Raw genomic sequence first — 13,319 nt, forward strand, 5'->3', positions numbered from 1 at the left:
GAAATTAACCTGGGATGTCTGCATGGAAAATGATGTGTGTGAGTGGCAAGATTTCGATGCTGGATTTGGGGTTATGAAGGCATAAATCACACCAGTACTTGTGCTTGAAACACCTGCGGAGCATTTGTACAAAATTTGCCAAAAATGCCTATACGTTGAATAAAGGTCATGGAGCACCCCCCCCCTCCCCCCCCAATTCCACCCTCACAAACCCCTTGTCAGGTACATTATGAAAAAAACAGGATTTTTGGTGAAATTTGGGTATGCCTGGGCTTTGTTAGATTTTCTTGGTGGGATGATTCAATCTCTCTCTCAGTAAATCAGTACTGAAAAATCCCCAGCCATTTCACTTCAGGTACCCTACGGTAAATTGAACAAGGCTCCAGAGTGACTCATGAAACAGAACAACTCATAGCCCTGGTTAATCACAGTCTGGAAAACAAAAATACTCCAAATATTTTGTTCCCTTCCTTGTTTTTGTAAATCTCACACTGCGTGTGTGTTTGTGTGCACGTGCATGTGTGTACGGGGGGTGCGTACAGAGCGTTACCTATTCCAGGTAACAGGATTTGTAAGACATGCTGAACCGTCTGTTCCTCTGCTTCCCCAGAACTCTGCCTACTCAGTTTGTAGTCTGTATTGCACTTGTTTTGTTGGGTTTTTTTGTGATTTGTGTTGTTGGTGGTTTTTTTTTTCTTTTTTTTTCTTTTTTTTTTTTTTTTTCAAACTGGCTGGAAAACATTAACCTCTTTAGCATGAGTGTGCAGCTCTCCCTCCACCTGCTTTTTCCCTCAGCTGGCCAGGTGCCGCCTCTTATATCTTGTGCAGTTACCGAAAAAGAAAAGGAGAGGAGGGAAAAGGAAAAAAAAAAAAGAAAATAAGAAAAGGAAAGAGAAAGAAAAAGGCACACCATGCTCCTCTGCTTTATGAGTTCTTTGTCTCCTCCGCTTTGTGTTAAGGCCTCCTGAATTCCTCGGCTCAGACCGTCGTGACCCTCATGACGAGCTCTCTGTTACTACTAGACTGACTCCTCTGTTCGTGAGGCCTCAGGTGGCTGAGTATATGCAGGATGGTATAAGCACAGTGGTGGTCAGAGAGGGTGCCTGTGGCATGGCCGGCAGCCCGTGCCCCGCTGTCGGCTGGAGCGGAGTTAGTGGCTGTACCACCAGCGGAGGACGAGTGGGTGGTTTGGGAGGAGGGGCGCTGATTTGTCCTCGTCCCTGTCTTTTGTTCCTCCATGTCCTTTGTTTTGTCATAGTTCAGCACTTTCCACTGCTGATTGACCGCCTGCCACCGTTTAAAAATCCGGTAAACCGAGGGCCCTTCATGTATTATTAGACCTGGAGGGAAGGGGGAAAGAAATAAACAGAAACAAAACTTTAGAAAGAACCATAAACCTACCCCAGCATCCTGCCCCCAGCTAGCTGGTTAGCTCAGCTCTCCCTCAGCCGGTGTTTATTCAACGATAAATCACGTATTTTAATTACCAACTGGCAGAGCACAGGTGCTCCTGCTCTGCTGGATCCCTTTTCCCTTGAATTAAAAGGATTACAGCTTTATCTCAGCAATCAATAAACGGATCGTAAATGCGGCAGAGCACGTTATGCTCTTACAGCAAAACAGCATCTGTTTACCAATAGATGGCCGAGGTTTATCTGTCGCTGGACTAGTTTCGCATGCTGCATAGGCATGATTCACCGAGCTACCAGCGTGTGTTTGGAGGGGGTGTAGCTGGATCTGACGTGCCGGTGACGTTTGCTGCTCCAGCGTCATGTGCGCGCACAGCCCGAGTCTCTCCCCACACACACAGCAGCAGAGCAGACACGCACATGGAGGCCAGAGGCGGCAACTGAGCGAAAAAAGGGTCTGTCTATGCCTGCAAATGGTTTGTCATCCCAGGCTAAGTTTTGCTCATCTGCAGAGCGGGTACCTCATCATACGTCATTGCTCCCTTCTAAGGGGAAAAACAACACGCTTGAAAGAAAGGGCAGATGAGCTCACACCGTGCGTGCGCTAAGCGCGCGCGTAACGCGTACGTCCTGCTACCCATCTGCACGTACCCGAGCTGATGTCCGGGGGTGGCACTGGGCTGTAGGACGCCTGACTTGTAATGGTCTCTGCATTTGAAAGAGAGTGGACAGCTCAGGCCCTTCCACCCAGCAGTTAGCTCACCTCCCAGCGGTCTCTGTCATCCTCTCCACCCTTGCAAGAGGATTGAAGGCTTAAATAATGTTAGAAATTGTTTAGATGATGACAGTGCTTGGGTGTTAAGCTCTGTTATTATTCAAGCTGCCAGGCTTTGGCCAGACCCTTTGAAAGCACCAAGTCCAGCAGTGACTGCAACACTGTGGTGTTCTCTACTGAGGCTGGAGGAAGCTGCAACATCTCATGTCAATTGGCTTAGCTGACACACTGTAATATGATTAACAAGCTTTGCTAGAGAGTGGGATTTATGCAGAATGAGGGGGGTCTGAGTCTCCTTGTTTTGCAGCAATCTGTCTGCTAGGAAAGTACCTTTGTGTCCCATGTAACTGAAGCCAGACCAGCAGTAGGGCGGGGTGAGTTAGCACATGGATAGCTTCCTTGTTCTTCATAATGATGGCTTCACCGTTCGTGATCAGAATCAAGATTATCAGAAACATTTCTAGCAGCTCTTGTGCCTGCCTATTGCAAGCATATAAATACAAGAGCAAAGAACAAAAGACGCACAATAAATAAGGAGCAAAATCATGCCTAAATGAGGAGGCTGCCTCGAAGAGCGATGTATGGAGAGACGGTGGTCACCACAGAATAAAGTGGCTTACGGCTATCCCTGATGAATCAAATGCTACGGCTTTACCCTCCACACACCTTTTCCAGGGTGTTCTAGTTTCTGGTAGAGTTTTACTCCAGATAATTACTGGAGTAAACCTGTGCTTTATCAAAAACCAAACTATTTGAAGGTCATACTACCCCTAGGGCTGATCTCCTCATTATTCATGGAAGGGCTGCATCCACCTGGTTTCTTAGGGTCTGCATCTGATTTTACAGAGCTTAAACCCTAGCTTCCATACAGATTGAGTTTCTAGCCTCTCTGGTTTTAATCATAACTAGAAGCCCTGCTGACTTGATCACAGATGAGCTTCAGAGGGATTCTCACAGTCATTGTAATGGGGTGCTGAGCCTGCTTACTGGTTGTAGAAGTAATTACATTGGATAGTATGCAGATCTGGCTATTTTGGGACAGGGAATGGCATTGGGCACTACAGTACAAGAGAGATCTTCCCTCTGATTCCCATAGACCCCTGAGATTGCACAGCTGTAATCCTGTACTGATGCCAGCTTTTCATAACCAAACACCATGATGTCATAATAGGAAAATGTGTTTTTCCTCCCTACTTTGAAACACGGCTGAAAATTCTGACATCTTCTGATCAAAGCATCAACCATAAAAAGCAGGACTTTGGGAAAGCCTGCAGATCCAGCCAAGGAGACAGAGCTTTGAAGCAGGCCTGAAGTGGATCAGCCCATGACAAGGGACATTAGACATATATTTAAATGAGCTGTCTGATCTGTAATGAATAAATTTCCACTCTGATCAATGACAGAGCCAATGTTTCTCTGAGACCACTTTAAGCCTTGGATAAAAGAGATGAAATCGAATGTTTTCTCCTTGGCTGTAGAACATTCTCCATAGAATCAAATCCATTCTCCAAAGTATTAAACACTGAGCCAGGATTGTAAATCTATTCTTAATTACCTTATCACAAATATTTAATGCGCAGCCTGATTCAAGAGGGCTGTTTATAAAATTCTTGTTTGTTTGCCTTCTAATTATAAATGTTTATGATCTTATGCAATTAACTGTGTGATGCTGATGGATGGGTTGCTGAGTCAACTGAGCACCTGTTTTCTTAGATAATTTTGGTTTCCAAATATTTATAAAAGTACAAAATAACTTGTTTTCGTCTGTGTTTACTGGGCTCTAAATTACTTATCGATTTCCCAGTGTCAAGCTCAGGAAGCTGTAAAATTAAAAAGGAACCCAGTGGAGGGGTGGGCATGGAGGCAGAAGTAACAGTGATTCATTTGCAAGAGTAAATGCCAAGAGTAAGCAAGAGTCCATCAGTCTGTATCAAGCTGCAGGACACTTCAAAACATATTTTGTCTGCCTGAGATAACTTAGGATTTGAATTCCTGTGTTCAGCTCTGTGCATCCCCTTCCAGAAACACCCCTTCCTCGAGGATCACTCTTGTTTACAGAGGTGAAACTTTCCAATTAAAGGCCAGACTTAAGTGGGAAATCCTTCAGTAATAACTGTATTCAACTAGAAGTGTCCAGCTAGAAGCAATTATTCCATAAGCCAACTCCTGGGTGTGTGGGGAAGATAGCAGGTTGGTGTGAACTTCCCTCTGTGCTTTTCTCTCTTTTCAGTGCAGAAATGTCTATATGAGAATTTCAGATGGATTCTGGTAGTGGCCTGGTCCTTTTCCACTCCTCCCAAGTTTACCTCCCTCTCTTCTGCTTCACAAAATCTGTTCTCAATGGATCCTCTGTGAAAACCAACCTCTTTGGAAGGAAAATCTCTGTGAGTTTCATGCAAAATGTGTTAGTCCAGATTGTTGCTTGGTCCATGAAACCCCTTATTTGTGGTGTTGGTGAAATGAAACTCTTATGGCAAGTTGACACTTTCCATACGACGGTGAAGATATGCTGTTCTCATTCACATTTTCTCATGTAGAGGCCTAGCTGGACCAGCATCAGAAGAAATTCCTTGAGCTGAAAGTTGTTGAATGCTGGAAGAAGTATTCAGGGGAACTACAATATACATTTGTCTTGTTCTTACTTCACTCTTATGTCTGTTTGTGGCCATTGATGGAAACAGGGCAGCTGGCTAGATGGAGCCTTGACCATTCTTGTATTCTTAGATGTTTCTACTTGCACTGGCTTGTGCCGTGAAAAGATTTCCCAGGAGGCTTTGGAGCTGGAGACAGCCCATATTATCTGATGGGATATTAACCTGACAGCAAAGTCTACCAAAAAAATTGCTTGCATAGCTGCATTGATGTGGCTGTGCTGTTCCCAGGACAAGACATATGACCTCTGAGCTATGGTAGGGCTAACCCAGTGTAGTGCTCTGAATTAACACATGCTGAATCTGGAACAGTGTGTACAGGAAACCACACTGATCTTTCACTGTGTTCACTCTCTCCATATATTAGCCTTTTTTGCTCTTCATCTTGTGGCTTTATTATTATTGAGTCCATGCAAAGTCAGATCATGGTCATCCCTGTGGAGCTCTGTAGAGTCCAGGCAGGAGAGACTTGTGATTATCCTGGGTGCAGGGATTACTTCCCAGAGCTGAGAAGCTGATTTTGTGCTTCACAGCACAGGCAAACACGGCAATACCTTGGCAATAGGTTATACCAAAACTGTACACATTGTTTACGCTGGTATCTTATGCTTCCTTTCATTTATTATACATGGGAGAGCACCCAGCACCTAACCACTGCTCTTATGCAAAACTATCACAGTAAGTGACCCAGCCCCAAAGAACACAGAGCCTGTTCCAGATTGGGTTTAAAGCAACAGGTAAGCAACGTCAATACAGATTGGCTCGGCAAGGGTTGTGTCAGTGCAGTGCATGCCCACAGCATCTGGGAGAGCAAGCTGACAACCGCTGCCTCTGAGGAAAGACTTACTTCTCCCATTTACCCCCCACCCTCACTCTCATTTTCATCCAGAGCAAGAATAACTGGGCTGTTTCTCTTCCAGATGATTTAGATGCAGTCTGCAACAGAGTTAACACTGGTGAAAGAAGTTTAATTTCCATGTTCTACTGATTGCCACAGCTAACCCTGAGCTTCTGGACTCTTAAAATGCAAGAGTTAGAAAGGGAACATGACCAAGGGTGAGTATCATGGCCCAGAGGTAAGGCTTGTGTCACTGTAGGATTTCTCTGAGCCTTGCAATACCTGCCCATGCCACATCGTGATCCACGTGTGCAGTCTCTGTGCAAGGAAATGCTCTTGGTGCTGAGGGTGGACACATACGGGCTGTGTGCATGTGGCCTTTTGTCTCTTGGAATTAGTTGGGACAGAGATGCATTGCTATCAGTGGGCCTGTGGCAAGACTGGCCAAAAGAGGTCCTCAGCCCAGTGGCTAGAAGGGCTGTTGGAAGAACATGGGCAAAACGCAGATGTAACAAGGACAACTGTGTTTGTGCCTCTGGATGGGCAAGGGAGGACCATCTGACGCACCACCATCCTGTGAGATTAACCCAACCGGTTGTGAGCCTCCAATTTAAGATGACTTTGGAGCAGCAGTTTCCCAGAAATGACAAGCAGTCACCTTCCGCATATTGTCAGCCTCTGACATGGAGTGATCTTTTCACAAGGACTTTCAGCCCCTAATAGACTTTCCTCTTATTCCAACACTTGCCATGCATTTTCTTGAAAGAGACAGGTAAATTCTTGGGGCAAGAACTGTTTCTCCTGTTTGCCAGTAAAGAAACCACCAAAACAAGGCTTCTGCTGACAGTGAGTGAGTGGTACATCACCCCTGCACTGTCACTCACATTATCTACAGGAAGAAAAATTACAGTCCGTTCCAGCCAGTTACTCTGGTCCTGCTTCTCATAAAGCCCCTTTCCTGCCACCTGAGCTGCTACCTCTTGTTTTCACCTTCAGCAGCACTTTCCCCTTCAGTTCCAAATGCAGTTTCATCTCAGCCAGACTGCTGCCATGCTTTAGCCCGTTTCTGTTGCTTTCATTGCTGGGTGTCAGGGGAAGATTATGGCAGCTGTGATCAAAGCTTAATGTTTGCATCCACAGCAGCAGTGGCTCAGGTCAAGGCAAACCAGTCCTTCTGGGAGATAACACTTTCATTGCCGGGCTTTCCCTCTGTTGACATCATTGCGTATACAAACTCTTCCTTCCTTTCTGTGAATTCTTTCAGCTTTTGTGGCAATCTCAAATTCCCCCACTTTTGTTTCCGAAGCTCCAGCAGCTCAGCCCTCACTTATCTCTAGCTCAGCCCTCACTTATCTCTTTGCCTTAATCTCATCCTATGTGCTCCATCCTTAGCTGCCTTTTATCTTAAGCTAAGAACAGGAAAGTGGCTGTACTGGCTGACACAAGGGTTCTGTCTATCATAGCATCCTGCCTCCAGCAGTGGCTAAAAGTATAAAGGGTGTGAAAACAAAGACAGAAGAGTTATGTTTCCCTGATGGGCTATGCACACCATAGAGGACATACCTAGCCACAGGTGGTCTCTTTAGGCTCAGCTATGTTCCCCAACCATAGGTTTCTAGTGTAGTACAGTAAAGCGTACTGACTTTTGCTCTGCGCTCTGCATTTGCTCAAGTTAGGCTGCCTCACCACTTCCCAAATTCTCATAGTCCCCATGAGATCACTCCACTCCAAAAAGCACTTAAGAAATAACCATGAATCTCTGCCTCACCCTGACTTCACAAGTATCTCACAGTACGTGGGACATGAGTCACTGAGCTCCCACCGGACCCTTCCAACCCATACTGCTTTTCAGTGCAACCCCCTGTACTTTATCCCTCATCCATGATGCAAGATAGTCCTTGGTGATAAACTGGGAAAAGAGAGCCAGAGGGACCTTTTCCTGCAAATACAGGCTGGAAAAGGGACACCTGGTATCTGGCATCCCTCAACATTGTGGCAGGCTCAGTTCCAGCTGAGTATGACAAGTTCTTTAAACAATTTAGCATCTTTAAATCTTCCAGTGGCCAAGACTCAAGGCTGCAGAGCTGTGCTAGAAGAGGGTGAACCAGGGAGAGGGAGAGGTAAAGTCATAATTGAAAGTTATGTTGTGGCACCAGTGGGACTCTGCATTTGGGCTGATTTGGGAGGGGAGATGTGAACATCTAAGTTGACCAGGTGGGGCATCAGGTAATGCCTTCCCTCTCCTGTCCTGTTCATCTCCAGAACCTCTTCATTTCATCCCCCTTTTTCTGCAAGTGACCTCCCCAGGAGTGTGCAGTCCCCAGAGCAGAGAGGTGCAGAGTCAGCACTGTACACCCCACTTTGCTGATGAAACAAACTGATATGTCACAGAATCGCTGTCTTGGGCAGTGTGACTGCCTGGTCCAGCTTGTGTTTGGGATTCTGATCTCTCCTTCCTAAGGGTAGCGCTCTCCACTTCTCTTTATTCAATTCCATCTTCTTGATTTCTCCAATTTGCCAAGATCATTTCAAATGCTGATCTGATCCTCCAGAGTGTTTGCAGCCTTTCCAAGCTTGGTGTCATCTGTGAATTTTATAACAATGCTTCCTATTTCATTATCTAAGCCATTAATAAAAATATTGAAGCGAGTAGAATCCAAAACAGTCCTACTTGAAACGTGTTCGCAGTTTACAGTACACCACTGACAACTGCTGAGAAAGTAGTTTTTCGATTGGCTGTACACCCTCATTATATTTATTTAATCTAGACCACATTTCTCTGGTTTGTTTAGGGAAGTCTTAAGGAAAAGCACCAAAAGCAGTGCCCAAGTCACAGCATATCAAACTGACTGCTTCTTCCTTAGCCACTAGGACAATTATCCTCCCAAATTAGATATGGTATACTCTTGTGCTCATCAGTTGGGTAATTAAAAAGTTATTCTAATATCTTTCTATAAATCAGTTAAGCTGATTTGCCCTTCATTTCCTTGATCCTCAGTTTCTACCTTCTTTAATGATAGAGATTATATTTAAAGTTAGTACTCTGCTTGCATTCCCTCAGCTGCCTGGCACCTCCTGCATCCTCCCCAAGTTCCATGATGAAATGCTCATGGGTCAGAGACTGCTCTCGCAGCTTCCTCTGAAGTTCGTTAGGACACACTGACAAGGACAGAGCTAACTAGTCTGAATATTTTTGCATCTGTTCTTTTCTCATTCTGCCCTGGGCTCTTTTCTCCTCATTAAAATTATTTTAGTTAAGTTTCAAAGACTGAAACAAAGGCAACATTTAACTCTTTGGCCCTTTTTGTATCAAATATTATTTGAGCTCTTAGACCTGCCTTGTTGTGCTTCTTACTTTACATACACTTATGGACTCATTTCTTTTTGCCTTTTGTAACTCTGGATGGTCATCCTGGGGTCCAGCTCTGATGGCTCCCCATGCCTGTGTGATTTTTAGAGACTCTTCATTAGTTGCAGGCTCTTATTCTGCCTTTTGTGTGATTGCAGCTTCTCATGTTGGGTCCTCAAAGAGCTCCTGATGCAGCCTCAGTGCTCTCTTCCCACGCTTCTGAGCTTTCCCCTGCACAGACACAGTTTGCTGTTGTGCCTTTAGTATCATCCCTTTTGGCAGCCGTGAGCTGTTCGCAGCTCTTTTATCGTTCAGATTCCCTTCCCAAGAGACACTCCCTGCTCTGGTCCCCTGAGGCGGCTGCTGCTGCTGCTTTTCTGGAGTCCATTATCCTCACTTCATACTTTTCTTCAGCTCAGGAATGCTTTCATCACACAGTCGCTTTTCATACAAACCACTGCTACATACAGATTTTCATGGATTCTTTGCTTTCAGATGAAATCAAATAGCAAGTATAGACTGCTTCATAACTGTTACCTCTGCTTCCCAAAATACAAATTTTGCCCCCCAAAATGTTTCAAGAGCTTAGTGAACAGTGAATGTCCTGCATACAGGAGAAGTCCAGTTAATGGATAACCTGGAACACCTAGTGCTGTCTTTTAGACATTTCTGGTAGTTGCAAGACACTGGACCAGTGAGCAGGATGTCTCCAGTCCACAAGACATCTAGCAAAGGTCACCTCTGAGTAGTGCTGGAACTGTACAAGGAGGGTGTGCAAGCTGAGAAATGTCCAGCATTGAATGACATATAGCAGAAACTGAAATTGTATTCATAATGATTAGAGCTTCAGTGAATGCTTAGCGTATGGAAAAAATAATTAGCTGATTATAATCAGGCATTTTCTTATCAATAATTGCCCATGCACATTTTTTGATATCTAAAGAACTGACTAAATATGTACAAAGCTGGGCTATGTTTTGGCTCAGCAGCACTGGGTGGCTGCATGGCTGGACCCTGTTGAGTGCTGTTGACCGCTGGATGACATGTGCCGTCATAGAGCCTGTGGGTCTGGGGAAGACAAAACACGCCTTCTTCTGCCCATCACCCTTTAAGTCCTTTAAGTGCATTTGCTGTAATGGGGCTCCACTGGCAGGCAGCTTTCACACCGATGTGTATGCCATGCTTGGCTGTCCTCAGGCCACAGGGGCCACGACTCCAGCAAAACTAAAACTGAGGCCCTCAAAAGGTGAGACCTCCATGGCCTGGGCAGAGCCCCCACCAGTGTTTGCAGAAAAGCTGCTCCCAGCTGTCTTGGGGAGGTATTTTATGGAGGTATGGACTCTTCCATTTTGGGTTAACAGCACAAAGAGGCTGGCCCCCAAGCCTTGCAACAGGCAAACCTTGTGCTTATTACAGCTTGTCTCCTCTCATGCAAGCTGGGGTTCAAGGATGGCTCTGTCTAAAGCTTCCTCAGCCCCAGGTGGGCCAAGACCCCCCAGAAAGTCAGCGAGAGCACTTCTCCTTCCCTGCCTCCTTCGCTCCATCTGGCAGAGCACCGGAACAGCAGGTCCCAGCTGAGTGCGTGGTTACGCTACACCCCAAGCTCTCTGCAGCCATTAACACCCACCCCCAGACTCAGCAAGAGCCCTGCCAGGTGGGAGATGGATCCAGTGTGTTGTCATCTCAGAGGGTGCCCACAGCTGCTGTTCCACCAGGGGAGCTATCGTGGCAGACCTTACCCCCTGCCACGCTGGGGCCGAGCGTGGGGAGCCAGGGAAAGGAGGCAGCTCTTTTACTACGGATGGGAGTGCTTGGTGTGACAGCCGACAGCGTCTCTCCTCCAGGCAGCACTGTGATTTCGCAGGATGCTGCTGAGCTATACAGCAAGAGACAACTTCCAGGTCATGACGCTGCAGCACGTCATGAGTGCCTGTAACACAAGCATGCAGCAGCGGTTCCGGTGTGCACAGAGTGCCATGGGTTCCTCTCCCAAACAGGAGCAGTCCATCCCGCATACATGGCATTTGTGGCTGGGGAAGGAAGAGCGCTTTATCCAGCGGGATGAGTTGAGAGGACAGGTAGGACTGCCTGTCATTGGGCTTGGGGAGCTGGTGGGAGCTTGGGGCAGTGTGTTGTAGGAGCATTGGGGGAGCTTTTATGGCTGCAGGTAGATGTCAGCTTCTCTGCAAGGTGCTACCTTCATCCCAGGGCAGCCACCCTCATTCCTGTCCTCTGCCCACCCTCGTGCTCCTCTACAACACTTGGGCTGGGCCCTATAGGGCTGAGTTGGTAATGCCCCAACTGAGGGAAGACTGGCAAAATTAAGGAGCTGATAGGAGGTGTCCAAGGGACAGGAAATTCCTTTTCATTCATCACTCCCACATGGCTTCTTTGTAATGGGAAAACAGCATCAGCTGTCTGCAGGATGCCATCTGTGACGGAGGAGCTGAGCTGACCCTGGGAATTGCACACTGGAAATGCCACAGTATTTTCAGCTATAAGGATAGGAGCTACCAACCACCACAATTTTCTCCTGCCCTGCCCAGACTAGCACTTTTACACCCTGCCCTGAAACTGGGACAAAAAAAAACAAACAACAAAACAAGAAATAACCACAGAAATAGGTAAAACAAAACTCAGAGAAATCCTCGCTCAGGCAATAGATAAAACATAACCCATAAGCACTCCTGTAGACTCAGCAGGCTGTGGACAGCTACAGCAAAATGGATGTTGTGCCCTTAAGGGCTCTGGTACTCCTGTGGTATTTAATTCACAGCGCACAATAAAGCAGAGGATTAAAGGGCAGTCTCTAGCTATGCAGGCAGCAATAAATGAGACTCTTCCTGGAAAAAGCAAATAAATAAATAAAGACTGGAGCTCCACCGGCAGGAGAGCCTTGCTTCTGAGTCATGCATCTCCAGATAACTGTGCCAGTATAGGACGGACAGGGCTTGGAGGCATTACCCATATAGCCCCGTGCTCTCTTCAGGTTTCCCCTCCTTGCTTTGTAGCTAGGATTATATAGACCCTCTTGGTGGCTTTTTTCCCCAAATTTAAAATGGAGATGAGAACATGCCCCCACATCTTGAAAAGACTGCGCACGAGAGGTGAAAATCACTCGTCCTGTGCATGGCAGATACTCTTAGGTCTTTGAAAGAAGGGAGTAGAAAATAATTTCAAACTGGATTGAACAAAGCACTGGCCAAATGCACACTGAGTCTCTGTTTCCACACATCCCCTGACAGAAGTCCACGGAGGTGGATACTTGTGGTGAGGAGAGAAAAAGCACATGGCTTCCATTTCACTACCCTTGCACCATGGCAGTCAGTCCTCCAGGTCTGCGTGCCGAACCTTTCTCTGCTATCGCTAATGGTACTTTGACCAAAGCGCTGCCTGTGCAGTCCTGCTGCATCCTCAGCCATTCCTGGGACATTTCTTTAAAGGCAAACCTGGGCAACAGCACTGTTTGTGTAAGGCTTGGAAATAATGGCTTCACGCTTGCTTGGGGTAAGAGTTGAAGAAGTCACGCTGTCCCCCAGAATGGAAGAATACATACATATTTTTGGACAGGTGAGAAAGAATGTTTCATTTGGACTCGAATATTTTTTTAATGTCGTATTCCAATTCTGACACTGAATTTAAAATACTCAGCATGAGCAGTCATCTCTAAATGCTAAATCAAAATGCTTGGTTCAATAATGATCAAAACATGACATTTGCTTATTGAAGGTGGAACTAGTGCCTCCCTCTCTGCTTTTATTAGCAAACGAAATTCTGTAAGAAAAAAAGGGTAGAGTTTTCACAGTTCTTCATTTTCTAAGGGATGCGGGTCCTGTGTGAGCCCGATCCCTCCAGACTGCTTCAGCCATCCAGGTGCTCTTTCACTAACAGGAATAGGGACCAGTGAGGAGAGACAGAAAAGTGAGTACAGATCACCCTTACCAGAGCATCCCCCAGGGTAATGTAGGGCACATAGACTAAACTCATGGACCTGGAAGTGCCTCTGAAGTTGCAGGTCAGTATGTGTGTGTGTGTGTTGCAATTACTTCTACCCCCTTGCTGGAGTGAGATATGGGCATCCCTCCCCTTCACTATTCAGGAAGGCAGCCCAAGGACATGAGCCAAAAGATGCTTATGGTGCTCTTTGGCCAGCCTTTTGGTGGGATAAATGTATCCCTAGGACACAGCACAGTGCAGTCTGTGTTTGGCTGCTTTGTCCTCCACAGCTGTGACAAAATCTTTCATTGCAGATCCCAGTATTTCTGTGAGACTTCCAGGAGCCTTACACGTTGGGTGC

At 46.2% G+C, this 13,319-nt stretch overlaps 1 protein-coding gene across 1 annotated transcript in view; it reads right to left on the reverse strand.

Moving 5' to 3' along the window:
- Nucleotides 1-678: 678 nt before the first annotated feature.
- The window catches only part of MARCHF4 (membrane associated ring-CH-type finger 4), a 103,620-nt gene continuing 90,979 nt past the window's right edge, over nt 679-13,319 (reverse strand). Inside the window, exon 4 of the mRNA XM_082001313.1 lies at nt 679-1,340. Within this exon, the coding sequence (XP_081857439.1) occupies nt 979-1,340 (362 nt within the window). The 3' untranslated portion in view covers nt 679-978. The remainder of the gene's footprint in view (nt 1,341-13,319) is intronic.

This window comes from Phaethon aethereus, assembly GCF_964289735.1.
Source record: "Phaethon aethereus genome assembly, chromosome: 6".
NCBI classification, from domain to species: Eukaryota; Metazoa; Chordata; class Aves; order Phaethontiformes; family Phaethontidae; genus Phaethon; species Phaethon aethereus.